The sequence below is a fragment of the Balaenoptera acutorostrata genome, chromosome 1, assembly GCF_949987535.1.
Source record: "Balaenoptera acutorostrata chromosome 1, mBalAcu1.1, whole genome shotgun sequence".
NCBI classification, from domain to species: Eukaryota; Metazoa; Chordata; class Mammalia; order Artiodactyla; family Balaenopteridae; genus Balaenoptera; species Balaenoptera acutorostrata.
The window spans coordinates 174,801,004-174,828,940 of record NC_080064.1 but is presented as its reverse complement, the minus strand read 5'-3'; the positions used below and the strand labels follow the sequence as shown (position 1 = coordinate 174,828,940).

Sequence of the window (27,937 nt, the reverse complement as noted above, 5' to 3'; positions counted from 1 at the left end):
ATTTTTTTTAATGCCTAAGAGGAGCACTGGTTATATCTGCTTTCAGTTTATTCCATCATAGAGAGTCTTCCCTTACAGAGCTTTGGCATCTTGACCACTGGTGTAGACGCCAAAGTGTTCTTTTATTGAAGAGAATCTTGGTCCCACGTGCAAGGTGTCCCCTAGCCTCCCTCAGCCCAGCATTGGAGGTGGGGGGAACTCTGGTTTAGATACATGTTCTGGGGTGTCTAAAAGTGGGACCACAGCAAAACTGCTCTGAAAGGGTTGCCCGGGAAACAAATGGTATGGGGGACAAATGCAGTCTGAGCCTCCTTGGTGGCAATCACTGTCTTTAATTATTAATTAATTCACATTTTTGATTTGTTAGCAAGTGCCAGCTCGTAGGTGCTAGTTGAAGTACAGAGCTTAGAGGGAAAAAGACCTTAAAACCTTAGCTCTTTGGAGATCAGCCCCTCCTTGGCACCATCAAACCCCCTCTTTTCTCCCCTTTCACTCAGAACTCTTCAAATACAGGGGTTATGAGTGTTTGACCGTTCTCTTACCCTATTAGGTCTCTGTGAGTGACAGGAAGGGAAAGGGGTGTCTTCCCTGAGGTGGGGCTTGTGAAAGACCAGTCTCTATTTACATTTTTCTCCTCCTCCTCCTTCTCCTTACTGTAGAATTCTGGCTCCATCAGGAGAGCAGAGGCTCTTATATGGAGACAGGAGATGCGAAATCTAGCTTTGACACTAGTGTATCTCATTTGCTGCCCTTGGACAAACTTCTTCACCTCTTAGGACCTCAATTTTCTCACCTGTAAAATGGTAAGAATGTGTTTTTGATTCCTTGTATGTATGCCCGTGTTACATAATCCCTAAGGCCTCAGGACTCCAGACATTTTATGATTTCTCCCAGTATAGGCAGAGGTGAGAATACCTGATGAGGATTTTAGTGAGTGTAAATACATGGAGATGCTGTGGCTTCCAGGGATTCAGTGATGTTTTTAGAAAGGTTGCTAGCCGGGTTTGTGGCCTATCTGTCCCGGTGTCTAGCAGAGAGCCTGGAATCTAGTGAGTATCCAAATGCGTATTTTTAATGAGGGAAAGAAGAGAAGATGGAAGGGAGTGGGGGATTGGGAGATTCGGGGATGGAGTGGAAGGGAGAATCCCACTGACATCCCCAAACAAGGGTGCAGAGAAGCCCTGAATGGCTTTCTGAAATTGTCTCCCCACCCACTGTGGTCCCTTTTCTTTCTGAGAGGTCCCCTTAGATCTTAATTCTCCTCCCACACCTTAGTTCTTTCATTAGGAATAAGCTGTAGGTGGGAATGCCTCACATCACCTCACCCCCAACAGGAACAAGTAAGCCAGGCTTGGATGCCACCGAGAAGGGACCAACATACCCTCTGAGGACAGGTAGGAAAAGCCTAGGTGGGGTGTGAGTGCAGGGAGTGGAGCCCTGGAGCTGAGGGCCCTGAGGATCAACGTGATTCGGAACGTGATTGCCACGTGCGGAGGGATGGGTGCAGCCAGGGCTCTGTCTAGGCTTCTCCGGGGCCGTCCTGGGTGGCAGCGGCCATGTTGTTGGTCTGGAGCAGGAAGGCGGTGTAGGCCATGTCGGCTTCCTCCTTGGATGACTAGGGGGCAACAGGAGAGGGGTCAGTGTTTGGGCATTGGCTCAGGGAATGGGGGTCGGAGGGAGGGGATGCACTAAGTATCCTAAATTCATAATCTTGGCCTAAACAACCCAAGACTGTGTTGACCCACTGTTCTCATTCCAGCCACCGTGCTCACCAAGAGGGACTAATTTTGAGAAACGGAAAGTTGCAGCTTCTAAAAATATCTCCCTGTGTCTCACTACTTCCTTCCAACACATGGAGTGGAACCATCTCTGTTGCCTGGGCCCGTCCCCGGAAGCCCTGCCCCCGGTCACGGCCAAGGTGGCCTAGGCTGGCGTCAGCTACAAGGTTTACATTTTTCTTTCTCTACCAGTTCAGAGACACAACACCAGGCTGGAGGGGAAGGCTGTCTCCAGGACTGACTCATTCCCCTAATTGTTCCCAGTGCTGGGATTTCTGCTGCCGCCAGGGAGAGTAGATATGATAACAAGCGTTAGTGCCTTGGGATCAGGGAAGTACGAGGAGAGGGTAACATGTGACCCAAAGGCAGGCAGGATTTCAAGTAACGTGGCACTTGGTTGGGGTGGGAAGGGGCCTCTAGTGACTATCAGTGCCTCCCATGAGCAAATGTCTTCCAGCCCCAGGGAAAATGCTGGTCCCCACAAAACCTCAAGCGAGGGTGGTGACCTGAGTCTATGGGTCCCATGGCCTGGGAAGAGCACCCGCCTAACTGCCAGCGTTTGACATTTGACCTGCCCACCCTGTGGCTGAATCTTTAATGCATTTGCCTTCCTCATCCCCTGCCAACCACTCCCCCTGCTCCCCGCCACTGCCGTCTCCCTCCCTCCTGCCAGTTTACAGCCTATAAACGCAGCTTACCTCCTGCCTGGGCCTCAGCCACGTCAACACCACAACCAGAAAGATGCACTTTCCAAATACTGTTTACACCCCCTTCCCTACTCTGGCACCAGCCCCACTCTGAGGTGGTTTCTCCTGATGTCTAACTGCAGTCCCTCATGCTGCATTTCCTCGTCACCCGCGTGAGGCCTCCTCCCTCCTTGCCCTCACCCTTTTCGCCTTCTTGGGTTCTTCCTTCTCCATGGCATCCTCGGTAGTGGTGGCGAACTCTGTGTGTAGAGCAGGGGAGGGTAGATCAGCCCTCCCTGGCCTCCTATTCCCGTCCCAGATGCAGAGTCAGGGCTAATTCTTGTTCCCCAGGGACTGGGCATTCCCTTGAGTGAGAGATGTACCGTCTTTTCCTTCGAGAGTTGTCTCCTGAGTGTCTGGAGAGGCGCCCATGTTGTCATGGGCTCCAAAATCCCTGGAGTTCTCGAAGTCTGACATGCTAATGTCTGTCCTGTAGCTTCTGATTGAAATCCGGTCTGTCAGGGGGGGAAAGAGGAGTTGGTGTAGAGATGGAGGCCGGGGCGTCCCCGAGGGAACCCCACAGGAGAGCTGAAGGGGGGCAAGTTCTCTGCTGCTCGTCTCTGACTAGGACCCAAGGCAGAATGGAAATGACCCGAGTCTCCTCCCCAGTCCCTTTTCACAGACAATCTAGACTCAACAGTCGCTGACCTTTCTTCATCACTCTGCAAACTTGCAATGCGCAGGACCTTGTTTTGTCCTCAGAGATGGTTATTCTTATCCCTGTCTTGAGCCGTGAGGAAACCAGAGGTATGAAACTGGGACACCCCGAGTCACACAGCTGACTGGTCCTCACACCAGGCTGGAAGCCCAGGTTTCCCGGCACCCTGCCCTCCTCTTCCCAGTGGCTACGCCTCTGAACTTAGACCCCCAGCAATTGAAGATGGACTTCCAGCAGAGATGACGGCATTTGGACCACAGCACTTAATGTAAGCTTTGAGCATGTGTGGGTTTATAATTCCCCACCTCACTTTCCTGGACCCTTCCTTTGAGCTGATAAAAGAGAACAGATCATGGCAATTCCCCTCAGGGCCGCTGAGCCAGGACTGAGGCTCAGGGTTGGAGGTGGGGGGCAGGGAGCACCCCGGGACTCACCGACATTCTTCCTGTGTCGGGCTCTGACCACCCCAATCGCCACGGCCCCTGCAGCCAGCACCAGGGCCAGGGGCACCAGGGTGGAGACCAGCGCTTTGGAGCCCCCACCTTGTCCTGCAGAGCTGGAGGAAGCATTAATTGAGTTAGTCCCTGCAAGGGACACTGGGGATCCCAGGAGGTGCTGGCTCGTTGGCTACAGCCAGTTCTTCCTTCCTGGTTAATCCATTGCGTCCTCCTGATACAGCCGCCCGATCTCTGTTCTTCTAAGAAGCCCTCCTAGACAGGACAAAGCTGAGGACTGGGCCTTGCCTGCACACCCGGACTGGGAAATTGAACTGAATGGTGAACACCGCACTGGTTGCGGGAGAAGGGCAGAGAGCACAAACCGAGGCAGTGAGGGCTGCCTCCACTGTCAAGAAGCGGACAGGCTCTCCTCTTTGGGCCTGGTAGCCCAACCTCAGGTCCTTGGTCTCCAGAATGTTCTCTAGGTGGGGAGTCCCAAATCCCTCCTCACCTGCCGGGATCTGCGGATGCTCCGCTCCCACCAGCTCGATCTTCAGTATCCTTCCCTGCTCTTCCCTCTGCAAAAAGGCTGGGACCCAGAAGGACTTTGTTCTCAGTCTCCCTGGCCCTCGGCTCTATCGCCTCCTCACCAGGAGCAGCATTCACTCCACTGGCATCTTGGGATCCTGGAGAGAGCAGAGGGGGCTGGATTATGGTTCTTTCTGTCCTTGAGTTTAGGGAGTCTGGGGAGTGGGACTTCATTAGGAATCCCAGGGTCAGGGTGAGATTTCAAGACTGTTAGGATAGGGTCTCGAAGGACACTAGAAACAGGAGTGATGGTCTTCTCTAGCTTGTCACAGATGATCTCTGTCCCATTCATACCAAATTCACTTCCATCTACAAGGTTCCGTGTCATTAGATCCAGCTATGCATAAGGGCTGACCCATCATTTGTGGACAGGGAGATTTTTCACAGCTTTGAAACCCTGCCCAGGGCCTCTTGACTACAGGGCTGGGCGCCATAATGCTGCCCCCTGGTGATAGCTTGGTTAGGGTTCCCTCAGTGAGCCTGACCAGCTAGATGCTGACATAATCGGATTTCTGGAGGGACTAAAAGTACCTTCATTAGGGATAAAACATTTCATGTGATATTTTAAAAAGAGGCTTGAAATGCAAACTTATTAGAAGATATTGCCCCGATTTTCTTTATCAGACCTTGTACATGAAGGTTATCTGGCCCTCTTTTGAGCAGACTTTGGCAGAGTATGATGCATATAAGAGTGACTTTGACATTTCTACATATAGAAGAAGATCTCTCTGTATAGAAAGGGCTTCAAAGTGGCCTGAAGGAGCAACTATGGGACTTGTCTTGAAACTGAGGTTAAATGGCAAATCCACTATTTTTAATTAGTTTGTATATTTATTGGGATGCCCTTTCTGGAAGGCTAAGTTAGACCAGGTGGGGGCATAATCTACCCCACCCCCCACCCCCGCCTCTTCTAGCCAAACCTAGGGGCCACCCCTGATGGAGATGTTCTTAGGCAGCTTTCTGTGGGGTCCCAGGGTACGTGGGCATGGCCCTCGGAGACTCACCCTTCACCCTCTTCTCTACCGCCACATAGACAGCCACGGTCTCTCCGTATTGGTGGCCCTCCTTCACTCCGCACCAGTACCAGCCTTCGTCCTCGCTGGTGACGGAGTTCAGGTTCAGGGAGACGATCCGGCTCTTCTGGTCGCAGTTCACAAAGGCCTGGCTGGGGCCTTCGTCCTGGCTGGGCAGGGCCCTGCAGCCTCTGTTGCTCCACTTACACCAGTACTTCTCGTAGGAGTAGTATTTGCAGGGGAAGTGGCAGGAGACCTTGAGGGTCTCTCCCAGCCAAGCCTTGACATTCTTGGGTACCTTGAGGCTTGGTTCTCCTGGAGCAGGGAGGGAGAAATAGGCACAGAAGTCAGCGCTGGTGATGCCGCAGAAAAGTGACTGGGGGACTAGGGGGGTGCTTTGTCCACAGCCTATTTCCTCTTTGGACAGCATGGTAAATAAACACACTATACTGAACACAAAAGCACTTGTAATTATGTGCCTATGTAATAGATTATTGGTGACCACCGTGAGTCACTCTAGTCTATCACAGACCATAGACCTTGCTAATGACTTCAGTTTGCTTTCCTTGTTGTTATCTGCTCTCCTAGACTCAAGACAGCCATACTCTACTCAGCTGATGCCGTATATACTGTAAAAGAAGCAGATGCTCATGATCACAGGAGGTGCTACGTGTGGTAGTTTGAAGAGTGTGGGGCAGGAAAGGGTTTGTTACAGGTGTGAACAGGTGGGGGGCGGGTGCTTGATACAGGTATGAGCAGGTGGGCTCTCTCCATCAGCATGGAGGTGGGGGAAGGTGGGAGGCAGAGTGGTTGGGGGGTGATGTTGCTGCTGACTGGAGGGGTCCTGGGGCTGCCTGCCTTCCCTCTTGCCCCAGTTCAGCAATTACCTTCTACAATCTTGAGCTCCACCATGGACCTCCAGCGAGTATCGCCGTTGGTCAAACACCAGTAGAAGCCGGCGTCCTGGGGGGTGAGCTGGTTGAGGATGACGGTGTAGGTGCCATTGCCTGGCTCCTCGTACAGTGCGAGCCTGCCCTCGTACTGCTCCTTGACCAGCCCCTCGCTCTGCACCAGCTGCGGGCAGCGGCCATTTTCAGTCTCTTGCCAGCGACACCAGTACTTCAGGCTGTCTGTTTCCTTCGGGTTGTAGGCGCAGGACACGGCCACGGAGCTTCCCACCACTCCTTTCACCACAGACCGACTTGGGGGAATCGCGGTCTCTAGAAGCACAGACAGGGATGGGAAGGGAGAACGCATTGTGGTCTGGGCAGCCTCTTCCCCGTGGGCTCAGCCAGGGTGGAGAGTGAGGTTTAGACCAATCACCTCACCCGCCTGAGAAAGTGAAGAAGATTTTCCTAATGTCACAGAGCCCAGCACTGGAGCCTTCACCCAGCCTCCAGGAGACTTCCCCACTGGTCTGGTGACCTTGATCCCTTCCCCACCTTATTCTGAGCAGAGAATGGAAGGAGTTTAAAGAGAGACTATTAGCCTTTCTCCTTGGGCTTCTTAAAAAATCTCTGCCTAGGTAAGTTTTTGTCTGTTTATTAGCTTGTCCCACAAAATGGCCAGATGTTTTTTCTCCAAATTAAGAAAATGTATTAGAACAGTATGATTTAAAATATACACTATGTAGCACAGATAAGTTTAATTGTTGAGCACCCCGACTGAGGGCCATGTCCAAGAGAAGCATGGCCTCTCTCCAAGAAGCTAAAGTTGAGGTTCTGTGAGAACTCTGGACGACTGAAGATGCTGAGGGATGTGGTGAGGACCAAGCTAGATGGAGAAATGATGTACAGGGAATGTGAGCCCCTTACAGGAAAGTCACAAGGGCAGTGACCATGAACTTCAAGTACTAGTTCACTGTTTCTCATGAGGGTAACTCTGTGTGGAGTGCTCCAGGGTGAGAAGGAGCAGGGATTTAACCTGCTGAATAACAAATAACCCTAAGAGATGTTGGAGGGGAGATTTTAGAAGCTGGGGCACTGCCTTCCTGGGAAAGCTTTGCGACCAACATCGGTCAAGACTTCTTCCATCTGAGTGTGAAGGAGGAGGTGCCATGCTGCTCGAGGGTCAGGGAGACTCCGTGTTATGTCCTCACCACGGCTCTCTGAAACCCAGACAATCTACAGGTCTGGTCTCAATCAGGAGCTTCACTCCCCTCATTCCTATTGATCAGGGACGGCCATCAAAGCCCTTTGATAACAGAGGAGAAGAGTTAGGAGATCACACAAGGCAGAGGCTATGTCTTATAGCTCTCTTGTACAGCTGCCCACAGAACATCTGATCCAGGGCTCGTCAGTGAGCAGATATTGTCAGCTGACTGACGGAGATTAAATAGATTCACAGGGAGCCAGTGAGGCTCTCCCCTGCCAGACTGCCCACCTCTTCCCTCTCCCCGACTCAGGTCTCACCTTCATTGATGAAGAGTTGCCAAGCCTGGGTGGGCCAGCCTTCCTGAGGCTCACCATCAGAGTTGGCTCCACACAGGTAGAGCCCTGCATCCTCTTTCCTCAGGCTGGTGACGTGCACACTGAAGAAACCATTATCCTTGGGAGTCAACAGGATCCTGCCCTCAAAGTCCTGAGCCTTCTTCCCCAGCGTGTTGATGATCACATTGCAAGCTTCCCCATTTTTTAGCCGGCACAGAAATTTGGCCTCTTTTGCCATCTCGGGGCCCAGGGCACAGTCAAAGGTCACCGAGCCCCTCAGGTCTCCATAAATCAGCTCAGTCTCGGGCTTCAGCACTTGGAGGTCAGCATTGCTCTTATCGGCGCTGGCATCGTCCCCAGCCTGGCAGACATACATCCCAGCATCGCTGAGCTGGATTCGGTTGATGACAACGCTAAACACTAATTGGCTGGTACCCTGAATAGAGAGACGTACTCTGTTGCTGTAGCTGGGGCTCACATACCCAGTGGAGTCGATGACTAGCATGCAGTCCTGGCCTGTCTTCTTGCACAAAGATTTCCTCTTCTCAGAATTCACAGCCTTGAAAGGGCAGTTGATGGTCACTGTTCTGCCCAGGTCTGCTGTGTAGACGTGGCCGCCATTTATCTGCCCAGGAACTGCAGGATGAGGGGCGGGGGGCAAGTTGTGATTTTGCTTTCTTGCAACATAGGACTACTCAATGTTCCCCTTGAGGGCTGGGTGTGCCTGTCACCTGGAGTGCCCTCTTTTCCAGAGGAACACTGTCAGAATGTCTACCAAGGCCCAACTTTACTGCTGCCTCCTCTATGAAGGCTTCCCAAGCTGGCATTAATCGCTCCCTCCTCTATTCTGTCTTGATACTTACACCTGTATCACTTACTACATCCAATCTTGTGGACTTTGGGCAAGAACTGATCATTTACTTTACGCTGAGAGTTTTGATGGACTAATGGATCTCAGGTTAGAAAATATATTTTTAAAGAAGCCTTCTGGTGACCCAAGGTCTTGATCTGAAGGGGGCTCTAATAGCAGGAATTTAAGGGTCCCTATGAATCTCTCCCTGCTCATGGGCCTCTTGTCCCTCCTGCAACAAATATAATGAGAGAAGCCATCCCCCTCATGCTCGTCTAAGCTAGAGCCTTAGTAAAACCTGAAATGTTTCAGGCCCTGAAGACCTAGAAAAGTGCCCCCGCACCCCACCACCAAGTAGGTCCCATCTGTCTCGTTTCCATATTCTATTATGCAAAATCCTTTCCTCCAGATGGACCCCTAGCCTTCCCCATGCCCTCTCAGGAGAGCCTTCCTCAGGCCTTCCTGTTGCTCCTGGGATGATTCCCTCTCACTTCTCCCCAGAAGTCTAAGGCACCTGGATCCTTACCTTGACTGACTTCCAGGCTCACATCAAAGGACAGGCCTCGGCTGCTAATGCCCAGACCACACTTGTAGAGCCCCGAGTCATTCCGAGTGAGATGGCTGATGTTTGTCACAAATGTGCCGCTCTCTGGGAAGTTGGTGAGGTTGGCCCTGCCCTCATAGTCCTTGGAGACGTAGCCCTCTGAGGAGATGAGGGTAGTGCAGCGGCCCCTGGCTCCCTGCCGGCACCAGTACTTCCGGGTATGCCGGTTGACGGAGGTGGCCGGGTAGTAGCACTTGATGGACACGGAGCTGCCTTCCACGCTGCTCACCTCCTGGGGACCGAATATGGGACTCTTCATGGAGACCACTGTGGGGACAGAGACAGAGGCTTTCCGAGGCTGCAGGAGGGTACAGCCTGCCGAGAGACTCCAGACAGCCCACGCTGAGGACATGAACGTTTCCTCCCAAGACATGTGCCTTCTGTGGATTAATTACCATGTGCTACAAGCTAGGCAATTGCTAAATTGCAAAACTATTAAACAATTCTTAAATTTTAATCGTAATTCATTAATGATAACCATTTTAAGGAAAACGGAATGGCAAACTTATTGAGTGATATCCCTTGTGTGTGTATATATATATATATATATTTTTTTTTTTTTTTTAAACAACCCTCGTGGGGTGCTACATTTTTTCATCTGTTATCTGTTATTTCCTTATATTTCTGAAAAAGCTTTTCAGATTATTTTGCTTTTTTTTCCAGATAAAAATATTAAGAGCCACAAGGATAAGTCATTTCCCCAAAACCCCAAAGCAACTCATAGTGATGTTTCGTTCAAGGTCAAGGTCTTGTTTTCTTTATTCCCAGTGAAGACCCTTCACCAGACCCCTGACCTTCAAATGAGGAAGTGCCATCTCTGTTCCCCATCCCCAGTGCTGGCTCACCAATCCATTTTCAGCTGGGGCCTCTCTGCATTGTCTGTGTGGTTGCTCCTCAAGGAGTAAGCAAGCTTTGCAAGGGACATCCTTGGGGACTGGCCTGATTTCAGGGCCCCCAGGGAACTGGGTCTGGGATAGGGGTGGGCTGGGACCTGGCCGACACACCTGGGAAGACAGCCAGCAGGCAGGCGAAGAAGAGGAGCAACATCGCTGGTGGCTCCCGTGGGGCTGTGCCACCCAGACCGCCTTCTTGCGTGGTTGCTGAAAGACAATAGCACGAGGTGATGAAGTGCCTTTGTCTTCCAAGACTAGTTGACCGAGTTCCTGCAACACCTGTTTGATTTTGTATCTCCAGTAACCGACATAAAACCTGTGGAAGAATGAATGGCTCCGCCTTTCCTATTACAGTTCAAAGTCCCATCATCCACAATGCTTTTTTGTTCCTTAATAGGTATAAGTAGATTTTCATCTTCTCAACTAAGCTGCAAGTTCCTTTAGGGTAGGGACACGCACGTGTGTCATTTCCTCTGTATCCCTATCCGGGGGTCATGGTCCTGGGCAAGATCCATTACAGCTCAGGAACAGCTCACTGGATAATTGGTTACTACCAAATAGTGGCTCCACCTCTCTGTCCCAGCTGCCCTCCCTACATCTCTGGGAGGTGGAGGGGGGCTGGCGTATTTTATGGCGTGTCATATGAGTAAGTAGAGATGCATAGAGGCAGCCTAGCAAGGATTAAAGCGATGATGATGGTCATAACCACCATGAATGGTCCTTGTACCATGTTCCAGGCACTGTGTTAAATAATGTACCTGTATCATCTCATTTAAACTTGATATCACCCCTAGGAGGTGGGTATTCTATTTTTGTTGTTGTTGTTGTTGCTGCTGAGGAGATGGGCATTCTTATCCACATTTTACGTAGGAGGAAATGAAAGCTTTAATGTTAAGTGCTTTCCCCGCGTTCACACAAGGATTAAGTGTGGGGATAGGTAGGGTGGGAGTGGAGGAGGTGGGCAAGACCTGAATCCTGCTTTGTCTGACCCCCAGGGTCTAAGCTCTGAGCCTCTCTTACTGCACTGTGTTGCACCTCAAATAGAGTGGGATGCTTATCCCTCACGCTTATTCCTGTTATTTGTAGAGCCCCCTTTGCTTATCAAAGCATTATCATTTACACTATTTCACTGGAGCTCTGTAAGTTCCCTTTAAATAAAACAGAACAGTTGTAGTTACAACCATTTCATAGATAAGAAAATCAAGGTCTTGAGATGCTGAGTGATCTGCCCACGATTTCCCACTGACTCAGTTATAGGGTTGGGGTTAAAAATGTAGGTGTGATGGCCTCTGTTATCCTGGTTGCTGAGGTCGGTCAGACGAAGATGGAGAATCCAAGGTAAGGCCACTCGGAGGGTGCAGCACGTGTGGACCTTGTAACATCTGTGGACATAGCCCAGGGCTGGGGAGGGTTGAGGGCCCCAGGGCCCAGCCTGACCACAGCTGTCCTCTGGACCCAGACTGCAGCCTAAAGGAGGAGAGAGGTGAAGAGGGGAGTCCTCACTTTCCCACGGACTGTGACAGGCTTTCAACTTTGGAATGGATTGACGATGAGAGTGTGAAAGGAGAAAACTGTGTTAACAGGTGCTGGGCAGTAACCAGCACCCATAGAGATAAGGACGCTCTAAGCAGCAGGGAGCGTGGAGAAGCATCTCCCAGGCTCCCTTACTGCCTTGGCCCTGTTCCTGCTCCCAGAGATGCCCTCCGCTAGCTTGAGCCAAAGGAAATAGAGCTGTTTATCTTGGTTCTTTCTTTTCCGTGAGGGAATTTCCCAGCAAGGCACCTTTTTATTTCCTTGTGGAGATAAAGGTATTCTGTTTCTCCAGTTCTTCAGAAAAGTAAGAGGAGCGGGTTAGGGGAGGTGGGGACAGATATGGGTGTCGGGTGGCAGCTCGAGGCTCTCTTGATTCTAGTTAACTGCCCTGGACTTTTCATACCAGGCCAATGATTAACTTCTGGAGTGGGGCCTTAGCCAAATGCCAGCGTCCGCCCTAGCCTGGATGTGCTCAGGCAACGCTGGCTGCAGGACCACCTGAGTGGGCACCGTGGTGGCCATGGGATTGACTCCCAGGTGGGAGCAGGGGTCAGAGGGCTGGGAAGTCTCTCTCCTCTGGAACACTTGGGACGGGCTCGCTGCAGAGTCCCAAGGACTCTACCACCTGCCATTTGCGCTGGCCTTGGTTGCAGTGGCCAGTGGGAGGACACAATGCCACGTGCTTTAAGCAGCCCAAGCCAACAGCAGCTGTCTGGTTCTGGTCGCTGTTCTCACCTGAGATCAACAAGCTTCCTAATATTTCTGTGAGACTGGAGTCGGTCTTCCCATAGGCTGAGCTGGAGGATGCAGCCCCTCCTCTGGACTGGTAAAAGCAATTTGCCTTGGGTTACATAGAGTCAGATGCCAGATTTTCCAAAGCGGGGGTCCTGACTGCCAGCCCAGGCTTCTCTCATCTGTGACATGCTTGGGTGGCTGTGAAGGTCCACGTCCGGGGAGGATGCGCACACGTACCCATTACCCTTTGCATAACCTCACACCAGGGATGCCATCACCAGGCATGCGCAGGGGGAGGGCAAATCTGGTAGAAGTTGACCTTGGTGAGGAAACACACAGTCCAGTCCCCAGGGATATTGAACTCCTCCCGTGCCCCCATGCTCTCAAGAGCAGGAAATCTCTGCTCAAAGCTAAACTTGAAACACAATTTCTCTGTTCACAGCTGAAAGGACCCTGGGCTTTGCGAATCATTAGAAATCCCTTCCTCTCAAAACCAGACTTTCTCCCAAACCTGGGAGATTCAGGTCTCAGGGAGGCCCCAGTTCCTTGGTAGCTGGGGCTGGAGTCAAAGGATTTGCTTTAGGAAGGAAAGAAGAGCATAATATTTATCGGGCACCTAGTATGCACCAGATGCTTTGCTACCTTCTCGTCTTATATGACTTCATCCATCATCTCAGCCACCCAAGGGATAAATAATATCTTCACGTGCAGATGGGAAATCTAAGGGTTAGAGAGATTCTTGGCCCCAAGACTCCACAGCAGAGTGGGATCGAATCGCTACCCTATTATCACTACTTGGACGCTCAGAGGGACTTGTTCTTTTGGGATCTACATGGGCTAGTATATCATGCAGGAAGGTACATTTTCTGGCTCTTAAAAAAGGAGCCGTATTTTCACTAGTCAGGCTGGGATATTCTAAATCATTCTCATTTTACCAAGTTACTGACCCTGAAATATTCATAATGTATGTCTACACAATTGTGGGTTGGGGCAGGGTGTAGGCCCTGCTGAATAGCAGAGTCTATCTCCTCATAGAATTAACCTAGCTAGCTCCCCTGAAGTTAGAGTGGTTGGTCTTCAGCTCTCATGGCTTGGAGTCAAATCTCTGTCCATCTAATCTTAGGTTTTTCTCCTTTTTCAGAGGGAGAAGGCTCTCCTGGATCAGGTCCTGGCTTGGCTGCTGGTGAGCACAGGCCCTCAGCATCTCTGGGCCCTTCACCTGTTTGCCTGTGAGTGTGAACTTGGGGGAACAGGAAGCTTGGGGCTCAGAGGAGCAGGGAGTGGCTGGTCTGGCCGGGGAAGGAGCTTTCCTTGGCCTGGACTGCATGGCCAGGAGAGGCGCTGCCTGGGTCCATGTGGGACTATCACTCTCCTCTCCCAGGGGTGCAGAGGCCGAGCACAGACTAGAGTGAGCCTGGAAACCACAGCATCGCGAGGGGAGGGAGGGCAGTCTGTGTAGTCTGGAAGGGCCTCAGACTTGTAGTGACAGGCAGGAGCATAGGAGAGGTTATGGAGTTTATGGAAGCCCTGGATTGTGGGAGAATCTCCAAGTAAAGGCAGTGTTGGAGAAAAGAAATCGGAACTCCAGAGGGCAGGGAGATGGAGAGAGAGCAACCACAGGGTCCAAAGGATATATGAGCTAGAAAGACCCAAGACTTTCTGGTTCCATTCCTGTCAAAAGTCGGAATGCAAGACTTCAGCAGAAATTAAGCATTTGGGATACAAGCTTCATGAAGGTCTGGGAATAAGACTTGTGGATTTTCAGATGGCCTTTTGACAAAGACTGAGAACCCCTGTTATTGACTCCATCCCATTCTACCCTGACGTGTAAGTGTTTACCTCACCCACTCTACCAGATGGCAAGCTCCTGGAAGTTAGAGTCAACTGAGATCAATCTCCCCATCTCCAGAAGACCTTGCTCTCCAGAGAGTGCCTGGCAAAGACCAGCTGCTCAGCAAAGACTGATTGGATTGGGAATGGTTACATCCTCATTCCCTCTCTGAGAAGGGCAAAGTTTGAGCTGATTTCTCTCACTTTGCCCAATAGCTTCTTTGTTCTGGGCACTCAAGGGAAAGTAGCATGAAGAGGAGCATGGAGGATGGAAGAGAACCCAGAGGTCCAGAGTCCTGCTCTGTCACAGGCTACCAGAGGAGCTCTACCACTTGGGCAAAATATGCTGTCTCAACTTTCCCATCTGTAAAATGGACATCATGGTCCCTGACTCTTCTAGTTGAAGGGCTACTGTGGGATGGGGGACTATGGAGTGGAATAACAGGTTAATATATATGGAAGCACTCTGAATAGTGTAAAGTGCTCTTCCACTGTAAGAGGTTGCAATTACTCGTTAGCACAGGAGGGTGAGTGTCTGTGCACTTAACTTTTACGGTTGCTGTGCACTTGGAGAGTAGCACAGAGCATGGACTCCTCAGCTTGGCTATCGTCTCTCTTACTTGGGGGTTGTGTGATTTGGGGCAGGCTATTTAAACTCATTGAGCCCCAAGTTCTCATCTGTAAACTGGAGATAATTGTACCTAGTAAAGTGAGTCGCTGTAAGGATTAAATGAAGCAACATATGTAAAGTCCTAAGCATGGTGCTGGGCTTAAAAAAAAAAATAGTTCCTTGCCCATAGCCTCTCTAAAATCAACACAGTCTTCTGTTTTTCCTGTCTTAGAGTGAGAGAACAGAAGTCTGTTTGCTGAGCGTCCTTTGAAGACTCGGGGGAGCTGCTCAGATTAGAGCAGCATGGCCTGAAAGAGGACTAGGTTAGAAGTGAGGGATCATAATTATAGCTAGCACGTACTGAGTCATTTTCAAGTGCTTTACATGTGTTAACTCATTTAATCTTCACAACCACCCTAGAAGGTAGGATAAAATGGGTAAACCCATTTCACAGATGAGACGGTTGAGGCCCGGAGAAGTAAGACATTTGTCCACAGTTACACAGTAGGTAAGTGGCTGGGCTGGGATTCAAATACAGGCATTCTGGGTCAAGAGTACAAGATTTTAGTCACTATGCTGTACTGCAGAGGGTCTTAGAGTTGAGAGGAAGCAGTCAGGAGGGGAGGGAGCAGGAAATCCAATCTTAGAGGAGAAGTTAGTCCAGTTCTCGCCTCTCTGCTTTTCACAGGAAAGGTAGTTCCTGTGAAGAGACTCTATTTGAAGCCAGAGGTAGGTGCCAACAGAGAAATTTCTTCCTGAAAAATAATACTGGCTGCTATTTATTTAGCACTTACCATGTGTACGGCATGCTACGTTCGTTTCCTATAACCAGACACATTGCCTTCAAAGCTTCTTTCTACTTCATCACACTGTGTCAACGCCAGGGACTTTGGGCTCCCAGCTTCAGCCCACCCAAAGAGGGGGCAAGACAGAGATGAGGGGATCTCTGCTGAGCACATGCATGAATAATGTTATTGTTTTTAAAGTTGGGTATTGTGTTTTTTAGGTGATGTCAGAATGTCCCCATGACCATATCAAAATGACTGCCCCAAAATGTTGTCATTTGTACTTGCTGGGTGAACTTACACCACTCACATTAACTCACAGTCTTAGTTTCCTCAACTGTAAAATGGGATTGTGATACCTACCCTGCCTACCTCCCAGGTTTGTTTCAGTTGGGAAGGGAATGAAGCTGTGAAAGCCAAGGGTAAGTGTGTTTACTACTTGGAAGCTGCTGCTATCACACTATTTGTAAAATAAAGCCCCAGCATCTAGAGGTGCTAAGAGACAGGCTAAGAGACAGCTAGCTGCTCTCCTGGCTCCTGGTTCATTGCTTTTTCTGCTACATCACCACACCCAAGGCCAGGGAGAGAGATGGATGGAGAGTTTCAGAGCTGGCTCTGGGCAGACCAGAGAGTTGCCTTCTACCCTAACCCATGAATTGGCATATCTCATCTCCAGGTGTTCAGGGACCTGTAATTCCCCTAGTGAAGGGGGAGCGTGATGGCGAAGGCTGTGGTGCAAAACAGCGCCAGCAGCTTAGGTGGCCCAGGGCAGTTGCAAAAAGGGAAGTGGGGGTGGTGAGAGACGGAGCTTGCACAGCAGCTGAGCTTGTGCCGGAGGGTCCCCTGGCTGGCCTGGGGATGCTCTCGGGATGCGCCAGGGGAAAGCCTATGTCTGAGGCCTCCGGGCTGCAGAGCCAGGAGGAACATCAGGACTGGGGAATGCTGCCTATGCCTGGGAGGGGGCTCTGCCTGCCTTACTCACTTTCCCAGGAAGGACCTCATTTTTCCCACTTTAGCAGGTGCAGGATGATACAGTGATACACACTATACCTCGAAGTGGCAGGAATCTGCGAGAGCAAAGCTGGGTTGAAATTGGAAAGGATCTCAGAGCCTCTTCGAAGCCGGGAAAAAGGGGCTGCCTGTGCCCTCACCAGAAAGCTGGAGGTGGAAAGCTTCAAGGACTAGAAGAGTACCTGCCTCGCGCCAGGCACTGCATACGCCTTATTCTACCCAGGCCTTTCTGGTGCTCAATAGTCCTGGAATAACTGAACCGAACTGAAAAACACCAAACAACTGTTATTTCGCTCTAGAGTTTTCAAAGCAATTCCACACGTTTTCTCATTTGAATCTCACATCCACCCTAAGTGAGGCCAATGCCTTATTTGTATCCCCATTTTACACATTAGGAAACCGAGACTGAGAGAGAGATTAGGTGACTTGCCTAAGGTCACAGTTAAGTTATAAAGGAGTTAGTAGGGAATTCAGAGACCAAACTTAGAGCAGAGCTGCATGTGTTGACCCAAGACATCCCTTCTTCCCACCTGCTGAGCTTTCACCCATGCGTCCTTACTCAGCTCTCCAGGCTGTGCCTGTCTACTCTCCCACAACATGCTCGGGCACACAGGCCGCGACCACGTTCTCCTCACCCCGCTGTCTGAAAGCTGGGAGTCACGCACGCAGAGGGCACTGCCTGAGTCACCATCCCGGGCCCTTCCCAGATGGCATCCCTTTGGGGATCCCAGAGCAGCCACACTTACTTTTAGCCACTTCCTTCTATCCTGTCAGTTTCTTGGGCACAGCCTGCTGACCAGTCCGCAACCCTTGCCTTTCTAGAAGCCTCCGGCAGGACACTGGATACTGCTGCCAAAACTGAAACTGTGTGTGGTGCTTGACCCACACCTGGGCTCTTAAAGGGACACTCTCCCATGGGCATGGCGGCTGGCCAGTGGCACGTGACTCCCACAGATCCCTTGCTTTCCTTTCCTTTTGGCTTTCCTGGCTGGCACCACTTGCTTCTCCTTGACCTTGGGAGACTCTGTTCCTTGGGAATCCTCCATCTTTACAGCTGCAGGATGTGAGACGGGGTATCGAGCATGAAAAGCCTGTTCTGTTGCTTTCTAGCTGCAAGATCCTAGGCAAGTCACCTTCACATTTCTTTTCAGCTGGAAAATAGGGAGAGTAATACCAAACCTACAGGTTGTGGACATAACCAGATATTAGATGTGAAACACCTAGCCCAGGGCACAGTGTGGAATCGATATGCATTGGAAGGGGTATAGGTGGTAGGAATAGCCTCACATCCTTGGACTCATATCTCCATTCACCTGGCAACATGTCCCCCACTCCCTGGGCTATTGAGCCTGGATTAAGTCCACTTGTTACGCATCTCCTGCAGAGCCCCTTTTGCCAGCTCCAGAGCTCCCAGGACCCCGGGGACCGTGCTCTTCCCTCCTCACTCACTAGAAGAATTGGAGATTCTGGCTGCCTCTGAGCTCCCCCGGGAATGGCAGACCTTGGAGTTTTGTTGGAACCTGGGCTTGGCGTCTCGGCAAAGAGGGCGCTGACAGGCAGAGCTGGGGTAGAAACCTCCTTCCCTGACTCAGTTAGTCCTTGGTGCCTCCCTGACCTGACCCAGTTAGGACTCCCAGGAGCAACCCAAATGATCCTAGTCCGGAGTCACACAAGTGAAGCCCACTCCCCAACACACATGTGCGTCCTCCACCCCTCACCATGCCCCCCCCACAGGATCCTGCCCCATCATACCTGCGCAGGGCTGGCCCAGGCTCTCCTACAGCATCCTACAGACTGAACCCCAAAAGGGGAAGGAGGAAAGGGGAAATAGAGTCCCGGAAAAACGCAAGGCAGTCAGAGCCCAGGTCTTATTTTAGCTAACCACTCAGTCACAGCAGGCTATCAACTCGCGATCACAGGTTTGGATGGCAAGAAAAGAAACCAGGTTTTCTATTATGGAGCTTAATTTTAGACCCTAAACCCACAATCTGACTGATGTAAGAAAAAAGTTACCTAATCACTTCTGGGCAAAGTTGGTCCAATTCAACGATATCTCAGTCACTTTACTCCCGATTCAAAACTCAGTCTCATTCTGGATTTTCTTTCCTTTTTGTCTCCCCTCTCTCCTCTGGTGATTATGTGAACCCTGGGGAAGTGGGCATGGGTGAGGGGGTGGCTTGTGCCAGTGTAACTGTCGAGGCAGTGGGAAGGAGGGCCCCATCACGCTGGCCTTGCTTTGTCATGGTTCTATGTTGGCCTCATGCACCAGAAGGAAATAGTCCCATCCACTGAGGTGTAATGTGCCCTGCTGGTTGGGGGCCTTTATACTGGCCCATCCTGAGAGGTCTGCTGTCCACTCTGTGTTCTACTTGTCACTTCATCTGGGCTCCTTCGGGTAGGACCTCCGGGCCCCCTCAGCCCTTCCTCGCCCTTCTTGTGTATGCAGGGCAAATGTGGCTCATCTGCATCTTTCTGATGCCTTCGGGAGATCGTGTGCCTCAGAGGCGCATTCTCCCCAACACCCCTTGTAGCCTTCTGTGCTCAATTGTCCCCATGTAACTGGGGCTGCAAAGGACATTGGCAAGATGCTGACCACCAAAGTTGTATACAGGACAAGCAAGGCACAGGCCCACTTGGCTCTGGCATCTCCAAACCCTTCTGGATCTCTCCGTCATTGTCAACCTCCTCTCCTGACTGCAGCCCTGATCTAAGCCTGATGGTGATGGGTGGGAAGGCACAAAGATGCATCGATAGCTAAGCCATCTTTCTTCCCCTTCGGCAATTGTTCTTCCTCCCAGTTCCAGTGTCAATGTGAAGTGGGACGATGTGAGGGGAGATGGAGATGGTTTGGGGACAGTTAGGGGAACATCCTGGTTCTGCCAGATTATAGCTCCTTTCAAAGGTTTTCCTTCTTATCTCTCTCTCCTTTGGAACTCAATTGTCAAGATATTTGTAGGTTTTGTTTTCTTAGTCTCATTAACCGATTTCCTCCAAAGCAGGGATACATTGTGTTGTCTGGGCTGGAGTTGGGGTTAAGAGAGGCCCACTGAGCACTAAGACAGAACCTCGATGAGTGTAAGCCTGTGGGCAGGGAGGGAAGCACATCCATGAAACAGTTGCTTCTCATGCTGCCTTGGGGGCCCCAGATCTCCACTCCTATTCCTGTAGTCTGTGATGGTGGGAAGGTTCCTCGATCATGTTCTGCTGTATTCCCAGGAGTCCCCAAGACTATCTTAGCATACCGTTCCCCCACACACCCCCGCCCCGCCCTACATATCCAAGACCCGCCTGGATTAGTAATCCAGCTTAGGGAAAGAAGAAAATGAGAAGTAGAACCCAGGGAAGAACCACAAAGTCAAGACCCTGCGTCCTATTTTGGGCTCAGCCACATGCTGGTGGTGTGATTAGAGTCCCCCAGCTCCCCCTCTTTCACTGTGGTTTCCCCACCGGGAACCCACTGGCCCTAAGACATAGCCCCTGCCTCCCAGTCCTGAGAGAGGAGAGACTGGCCAAGAGGGTCCAACTACCCAACTCAATAGTGATGATAGCAACAGGAATTATACCTCCAAAACTGCCATCACTTCATCTGCTTAAAAGCTCCCCCTCCCTCTTAAAATAATCATATGAGAAGAATATAATAATGAGAACGGCTTCTCATTTGGCTTTCACGACTCTGGGACTCGGCATGAGTCAGTGTGGGGAAGTGCAGAGCCCTGGTCTGGGGACAGAACGCCTGTATCGTGGCTCTGGCTCTGCCTCTAACTTGCTGAGCGACCTTTGCCAAATCACTTCCCCCTTTAGGGCTGCAGTCGTTTCATCTGTTGAATGGGGGGGCTGGACCAAATGGTCTCCAAGGCTTTTCCAGTTCTAGGATTCTGTGTTTTGATCGAGCACCGCATTAGAGTCCTGTGGCTGCTGTAACAAAGTACTACAACCTGTGTGGCTTAAAACAGCTGAAATGTATTATCTCTTGGTTCTAGAGGCCAAAAGTCTGAAATCAAGGCGTGGGTGCTGTGCTCCCTCTGGAAGCTCTGGGGAAGAACCTGATCCTTGCCTCTTCTAGCTCCTGGTGGCTGCTGGCCTTCCTTGGCACTCTTTGGCTTGTAGCCACACCACTCCGATCTCTGTCCTTGGGCTCACATTGTCTTCTGAAAGTGTATCTCAAATGTTTCTCTGCCTCTCTTATAAGGACACTTGTGATGGCATTTGGGGTCCACCCGGATAATCCAGGATGATCTCCTCATCTCAAGATCCTGAACTGAATTACAACTGCAAAGACCCTTTTCTCAAATAAGATCACATTTACAGATTCTAGGGATCAGGAGGTGTACATGTCTTTGGGAGGCCATTTTTCAGCCTACCACAAGCATCTACTATGCCCATGACCAGTTCGATCAATTTACCACAAAATTATGCCCACAACAAGTTCGAGGTCCAGGGAGATTTGAGACATGCAGGGGTACGCAGCCCTGTTCCCCCAGGGCTTATGGTTTAACTGAGGAGTCATCACCCCAATGCACCACTGCCAAGAGCCACACCAGCCAAGCAGTGTAGCCTTGTGGGAAGCTCCCAAGCTCCAGACCCAGAACGTCCTGGGTTTACGTAGGAGCCCTGCCACCTACTAGCGGGGGGACCCTTGACAAATTTTTTAATGTCTCTGGACCTTGGTATTCTCATTTATAAAATGGGGCTAATTACACTTACCCCATAATTATGGTATGAAATTAACTGTAATATGGACAGCGGCTGGCATCTCAAAGGTGCTTATTATCCAGCTTCAAATGAAAGGGACAGCATAGGCTTTTGGAACAGAGCCCCACTGATGCATGAGGAACCAAGGGCGGGGGACTGGAATGACTTGCCCAGGTTTGCATGGTGAGTTGATGGCATGGATGGGTTGAGAACCAAGGTCTCCCAGCATTGGGCACTTTCCTCCACTTCCCAAAGCCTTTACTCCCCCAGATGAATCTTCTGAATTGCGTTTCCCCAGGCAGCCAAGGGCTCCCGTTTGCACCCTAAACTGAGCCAGGGAAGACTGGAGAGGGCCAGGTCCACACGCCTCCGCAGGTCCAGCCCTTCAGGTTGGCACCACTAGCGTGTTGCTCCCAGACCCGGTGCTGACCCAGCCACCAACGGAGAAGGGGAGGTCAATGCCATCCATTCCTTCCCCAGACCTCCGCTGCCCTTCTGGCATTGCTCACTGTGGACGGTCTCCATGAATGTAGCTGGACAAGTGGGGTAAGATGGGACGGATGAAATGCCTATAACTGCTGTTTACTGCCTGCTCTCTGCTCCCATGTGCGGATCTTTAGCTGAGTCAATGTTTAACCCTTGTCTGGAGTCAATGTTTAATCCCAGGTCAGCCAGCCCTGAAATTTAGCGTTCCTTGGTAAGCCAATAATATATAGTATTTTAGTATCAATCACTGCAAAATAGAATTGTGACAGTGGATCTACCAAAGCTAAATAGCAAGCCCCATTCCCCCCTTTATTTTTTAAGGACGTTGACTGTTTGGGATTATTTATGCCAAGTATCCTGCCCTCGCCATCAGCAAATAATGATCTAGCATTTCCTGGCCCCAGCTGTCATCTACTGACAGGAGCACAACATTGGCTCTTCCTGTTCTAATTTCACCTTTGAGGCTTGGGAGAGGGCATGGGATGGGGACGACTGCCCTTTTGCTCAGCTGAGCGCTGCTGTCTGGCAACATGGTCCCTAGTGTGGTCACTGCCTGGAATCCCAGAGTAGAACCGTCCAGTTGGCTGGGCTTGCTCGGGCAAGCTTTTGGGGGAGTTTCTGAGCACAGACTTATGTTCAGAGGCTCCCTGGTGAATCTTCCCATTAGGAAGTAGGTAGAAGGAAACTTCATTATAAATGCTCTATGTTTGCCTGGCTACTGGGTGATTTCATAGGGGCTCCCCAGGGCCCTTCTTAAGGAGCTTGGAGCATAGCATCTATGATCTGGCAGCATTGTGTCCATGACAAGAACAAGCTCAATGAAGGAAAAGTCAGAATGGCAAGCTGGGTGGTGGACATGTGGGGAGTGTGAAAGAGGGGGAGAGGGCTGCGACCAGATTAGAGGTTCAGGTTACTGAATGTGTTGGAGAGGGTGACTTACTGGCCAAGTGTGTGCACCTGAGCCTCAAATCTTTTCTTTTTTCTACATGAACTCACTGAGTCACCTCCTTCTCCCTGACTACCTGCCTCCCTGTGTCACTGCCCAGACGTCCAATCCCTCATCTGTTTTCCTAGCTCTGTTGACTCCCAATCAGGGAGTGAAAACAACATTTCTTCTAGGCCTTCCGGGGTGGTGGTGAGGGGGATTGTCTGTACTCTATCATTGTGGCTGGTGGGGTAGTAAAGGCAGAGACTGTGGTGGGTGCCCCCTGAGCCTATGTCTTGCCCCGAGGAGGCTAGGAGTGATGAAGCTGAACATGAAAGAGCCTGGAAATGGAAAGTTGGCCTTGGTCCCAAGGCTCCCTCTATTTCCCCTAAGCCAGTCCTGGGACCCCAAAGAGCTTTTATTCTCTGGTTCTGAGAGGCAGGAACAAATGAACAAACCATTTCTGAGGTTACCAAACCACTCTCTTGCCCTCTACTACCTCCATCCCTTGGCCAGGAAGGGGCGGAAGAAGGAAGATTTTCAAAGTAGACATCCAAAGTCAACAGAGGGTCAGGTGACAGGGCCCAGCCCCTCTCATAAGCTACTGGTGTCCTCCTGAAGCCTTGCTGTTTCCTTGTTCCTGGTCTGAGCCTGGCCTTTAGCCCAAGGTTTGCCTAGCAGGCAGCCATTGGAAAAATGTCCCCTGTGATCCCCTGCAGCCTGTGCCCTCTGAGCCTCAACAGTCCCACCTGTATAGTGATGTACCATCTGCTTCTTTCCGGTGACGTATACTGTAATTAATTTTCAGTTTTCCGTGCTACACGGGTGGAGGAGAGTGCTGGCAAAATGAAAAGTTTAGACAAGTTGCATTTCCTAACCAGTCTGCCCTTCCCATGCCAGGCTCTAAAGAAGGGAACTCCCTGATGCCCTTTTTCTGAATTCGTGTCTGAAGTGAGGTGCAACATCTTCAAATTATGGGACAACTTGGAAAACGTCTTTGGTCATAGTCATCCTGGCTTTCTTCCTCTTGTCTAAGATACTCAGGGCTGGGGAGCCAGGACTCTGTAACATTAGGAGAAGAAGTGGCCCTTGTTGATTGACCCTCTACACTCAGAGCAACACTGGTAGATCTAGATCAAGGCAGCAAACAGGCCAAGGTTGGGAACTCGGCCAGAGGTTGGAAGAGGCAGGACACAGAAGACGCCAGATGCTAATCAGGGAACACATGTGTTCAACAAAACGGGACCAGGAGGTAAATGGTGGCCTCCTGAGCCAGTGCCTCAGTGCTCGTGGTTTCTATGAGCCTCTAGGAGTATGGCATAGGGTCCTTTCCTGCAGCTGGCACCTCTCTGCTGCCTGTCTGGCTTTCAGCTGACCCCCTGGAGAGCAGGCCACGGGGTGACTGCTCATCCCCTTGCTGATAGTGAAGGGAGCAGGTTGACCTGGGAGGGCCAGTGCCCGCAAGCCAAGCTGTGTCACTTCAAGAAAAATGGAGGGCTTGGTGGCCCTGGACCCTGCATGCAAGGCCACCCACAGAGAGTGCGTTTCCTTTCGTGTAGAATCTCCATTCTCCATTGAACGTTTGTCAAGCTGTTAGCCCTGGATTATCTACACCAATGGAAAACAATCACATAATCCATGTCTACTTGGCTGAAGTGAAATATAAGTCTTTCTGTGGAAGTACCTTCCTCTTTATATCTGACTGGAGCTGTTATTTAACTGATTCTGTATTTCCCAGATCCCACTGGCTCCTGGAGAAGAGGAAGAAATCCCCAAAGTCTTAGTGGAGAGCATGAGTAGTCGTCTGTGGAGTTAAGCGTTTGCCCTGAGTTACCTGTGACAGATGGACACCCCTGCAGGCGATTAAGATCTGAGCTCAATTTGTACAAATGCCAATAAGGACCTCGGGGCTGGTGAGTGAATCTTTAGCTGTTAGTTCCAGCTCCCTGAACTTTTCCACTTCACTTAGCCAGGACAGGAATAAGTCAGCTCAGTGATTGAAGAGAACAAATTACTGGAAATCGTTATGAAATTTTTACACCCAGGCCTAAAAGAGGAAAACAAGGATTTCTCTAGAACCTTAAACAGGGAAGGCCTGACCAGCTATGCAGGCCATAAGTCCAAGTATGGAGGTGCAGCGCCGTGATCAAGGATCTAGGCTGTAGCTGCTGTGCGTTCAGTGCCCAGGCGTGTAGCTACTTCCTGTCTCCAGCTTCAGTCTTCTCATCTGTAAAATGGGGATTATCCTGCCTACCTTACAGAAATGTTGCATCAAATGAATACGGAATGTGAAAACACCTAGGGGCATGCCAGCTGTGTAGAGATACTTAACGAACAGTAGCAGCATTAATAAGTAGCGGGGTGAGAACGGGAGGGTTGAGCCCTAACCCGGAGAACATGCTTGATCCTAGGAAAGTCAGTGCTTCCCTGCCCTGTATCTTGGATTAGAAATCTCCACGGACACTTCCCTGATTCCAGCTTCAGAGATGGAGTGTCTCCCTGCCCCTCATCCCAGAGGTGTGGGTATCATGCTAGCTGGGGATATGAGATTAAAAAACCAAAGCACTGACAATACCCAGCAGTGGACGTGGCCTGCTTAGCCTGCTTAGCCTGCTTTGGCTCTGGTCCCTTAAGTCCAGGCTCCTGCCCCACTGCAGGCATCCTTTAGCCCATAAAGGAGAGCTGTAAGCCTTCGGGGCTGCCCCACTTCCTTCCTGGCCAAGATTTCCCTCAGATCTTATCTCGGTTCAGCTCCAAAGACTTTGATCTTGGCTCTGCTCCATCCATTTGAACTTTTACTGGCTCCTCTTGCTCGAAGACCTCAGCTTTCCCTGGAACTCTGATTTGGCAGTCTTTCCTACTTCTGGAAGCTGCCCCTGACTCCAGCCCCTTGGCCAACACCCTTGCTGGCTGGTCCCCTCCTTCCCCCAGGCAGGTGGTCAGGCAGAATGCCCCAACGGCTGAATCCCAGACAGAAGGATTACAAGAGCTCAGAAGGAGGAGGGGGCAAGGAAAGGGGTGGTCAAGGGAAGCTGTTGAGAAGGAGTGAGCCTTCATATCAGAGTGGGAACAGGAGAGTCTCAGTTGGTTTTATGGCTTAATGCAGGGATTGGCAAATTATGGCTCTCGAGCCAGATCCAGATCCAGCTGCTTCTGTAAATAGTTTTGTTGGAACATAGCCAAAGTCATTCACTTATGGATTGTCTCTGGCTGCTTCTGTGCTGCCAGGGCAGAACTGAGTAGTTGTGACAGAGGTTGTACGGCCTGCAAAGTCCGAAGTATTTACTATCCGGCCCTTTCCCAAAAAGGTTTGTTGACCCCTGGTTTAGTGCATCAGGCTTCCCCAAACAAGAAGTGATTTGAGGAACCCAGTCCTGTGAGGTTGCTTCACCAAAACACAATAGTCCAAAACCCGGGGAAACACACACAATGTCCCCACCCCCCAGAGCTATTCACAGTGCACCTTAGTGAATTAAAGTCTTCCAAAAATCCTGCACAAAACCTGTTTTTTGTTTAACCCACATTTCCCAAACTTCTTTGGTCTACTAAACCTTTTTCTCAGCATACCTCTTAACAGTCCTCAGAAGCTAGCATTCTGTGGACACCTCTGGAAAACTCTATCAGGTGGAATGATCCTATACAGCCTGGGTTCTTTCCCGTCCCTGCCTCTAATGAGCTGAGTGACCATGGTTGAATTACATACCATTCAGGGCCTGCTTCCTCATTGGTTGGATGGGATAACAGTGGCCCTCCTATCTCTTTTACAGGTGTTTCAGGCAGGTCCCTGAGATCATGTGCATGAAAATGGTCTGGAGCTAGGGCTGTGGTGTCACTGATTTTTGACGATGAGTTTTGCTCTGATACATTGTTTAGCAAAGGTGAAGTGGGGAAGCCACCAGGTCAAGGTTGTGAGTTCCCTTTTCTAGTCCTCACCCTACTATTCCTAACTGGGTTAACTGAGTGACTTTCAACAAGTTACTTCCCCCCATGGGGTCTCAGTTATCTCACCCTGGGCAATGGATTTTAGACTGGTTAATCTCTGAGGATCTATTAGCTCTGAAATTCAGTGATTCCATTTGGTTAGGTGCAGGCAACTTCCCTGCTTATCCAAAGCAGTGAGTCTTTCTCTCCCAAACCATGAAAATGGCATCGTATTGATTTTCTCTGGACAGTGTCTGGGTTCAGCCCCAACTATGAGGAGGTAGTAAGGAAGGAAGGATTTCTGGTGCTGCTGACAGGTTAGGAGAGAGGGCCGAGCCTTCTGGGAATGTCTACCTGACAGTTCTTGACTTGATACTGGAGCCTTTCTTTCCCTTCTCTTCCACTGCTCAAGGGCTGCTCTGTCCAAACATGAAGTTCAGACAGCTTGCTGACAGATCTGGCAAAATAAAAGAGCAGATGCAATTCCTGAAAAGACAGTGGGCCCAAGAGTGGAGCAAAAGTCCCCCAACAGGCATGAGATAAAGTGATTGTAAAGCAGAATCCACATAAAATTCCTCTTGGCCACCCTCTCTCTTATCTGTCCCTCTTACCATAACCACTTTCCAGCTTCATCATCAGTCCTTGATATCAAGGATTTACAAGCAGTTGAATAAGAGGAGCTTTATGAAGGAGATGAGAATCTACTGAAAAATACCCTCTTCCTTCATGAACTTAGGAAACTCCCAGAAAATCTTGACTGGGTCAAAAGGTCTACAGCATAATAACTATGGGGCCAAATGGGCAGGGATGAATTGGGAATGAGGGTTCTTCCTTTTGGTCCCTGTGTAAGGACCTATGGGATCATCTAGGGGACTCCCAAACGAAGGGGGATTCAGAACATCTGTGTTGGCAGGGTCCCCAGAGGTCACGGAGCCCATGCCCCTCTGGTCAGCCATTCAGTCACAAATATTTATTGGGGGCCCTACTGAGCTGAAGCTCTTTGGGGACATAGTGAGATGGAGAAAACACAATTACTGCCCTAAGAGCTTAGAATGTACTTGAAAAAGATATAGTTTAATGTGTGCAGCAGGCTGAGTGTTAAGAGATGTCAGAAAAAAGGGGCACCTACTAAGGGCTAGGAGCGATGGCTGAAATTTTGTTAATTCTCCACTCTGATTGGAAGGCTCTCATATTTTCAAACCTCCAGGAATGGAAATTCCACTTTTTCCGGGTCCACTGACCTCCTCCAGTAACAAATAGATCCTTTCTTGCAGCCTTCTTTGAGTCATAGTGTCACCTTTGGCCATGAAAAATGCTGCACCTTCCTTGGTCCAGTGATGGTCAGCCTTTGCTTCCCCAGATGGAGTCCCAGCTCCCCAAGCTTCCCTTCATACAGGCGGAGGAAGGAAGAGA

At 50.4% G+C, this 27,937-nt stretch overlaps 1 protein-coding gene across 1 annotated transcript; it reads right to left on the bottom strand.

The window, feature by feature from the left end:
* Positions 1–30: 30 nt before the first annotated feature.
* Positions 31–17,375, bottom strand: PIGR (polymeric immunoglobulin receptor). The gene is made up of 11 exons (XM_007171562.3): positions 17,247–17,375; positions 10,108–10,203; positions 9,026–9,370; positions 7,632–8,285; positions 6,108–6,440; positions 5,212–5,535; positions 4,131–4,305; positions 3,617–3,738; positions 2,848–2,979; positions 2,666–2,724; positions 31–1,615 (listed from the first exon to the last, which is right to left on the bottom strand). The coding sequence occupies exons 2-11, from the start codon at positions 10,148–10,150 to the stop codon at positions 1,520–1,522; spliced, it is 2,283 nt and encodes a 760-aa protein (XP_007171624.2). The 5' UTR covers positions 10,151–10,203; positions 17,247–17,375; the 3' UTR covers positions 31–1,519.
* Positions 17,376–27,937: the final 10,562 nt, after the last annotated feature.

What these genes read in the sequence shown, in the direction of transcription:
- PIGR (XM_007171562.3), bottom strand. Translation starts at nt 10,150, where the DNA reads ATGTTGCTCCTCTTCTTCGCCTGCCTGCTGGCTGTCTTCCCAG. An exon ending in GCAACTCTTCATCAATGAAG is followed by an intron (nt 6,441 to 7,631) that starts GTGAGACCTGAG and finishes CTGTGCTTCTAG; the next exon opens with AGACCGCGATTCCCCCAAGT. An exon ending in GGAGCTCAAGATTGTAGAAG is followed by an intron (nt 5,536 to 6,107) that starts GTAATTGCTGAA and finishes TCCCTGCTCCAG; the next exon opens with GAGAACCAAGCCTCAAGGTA.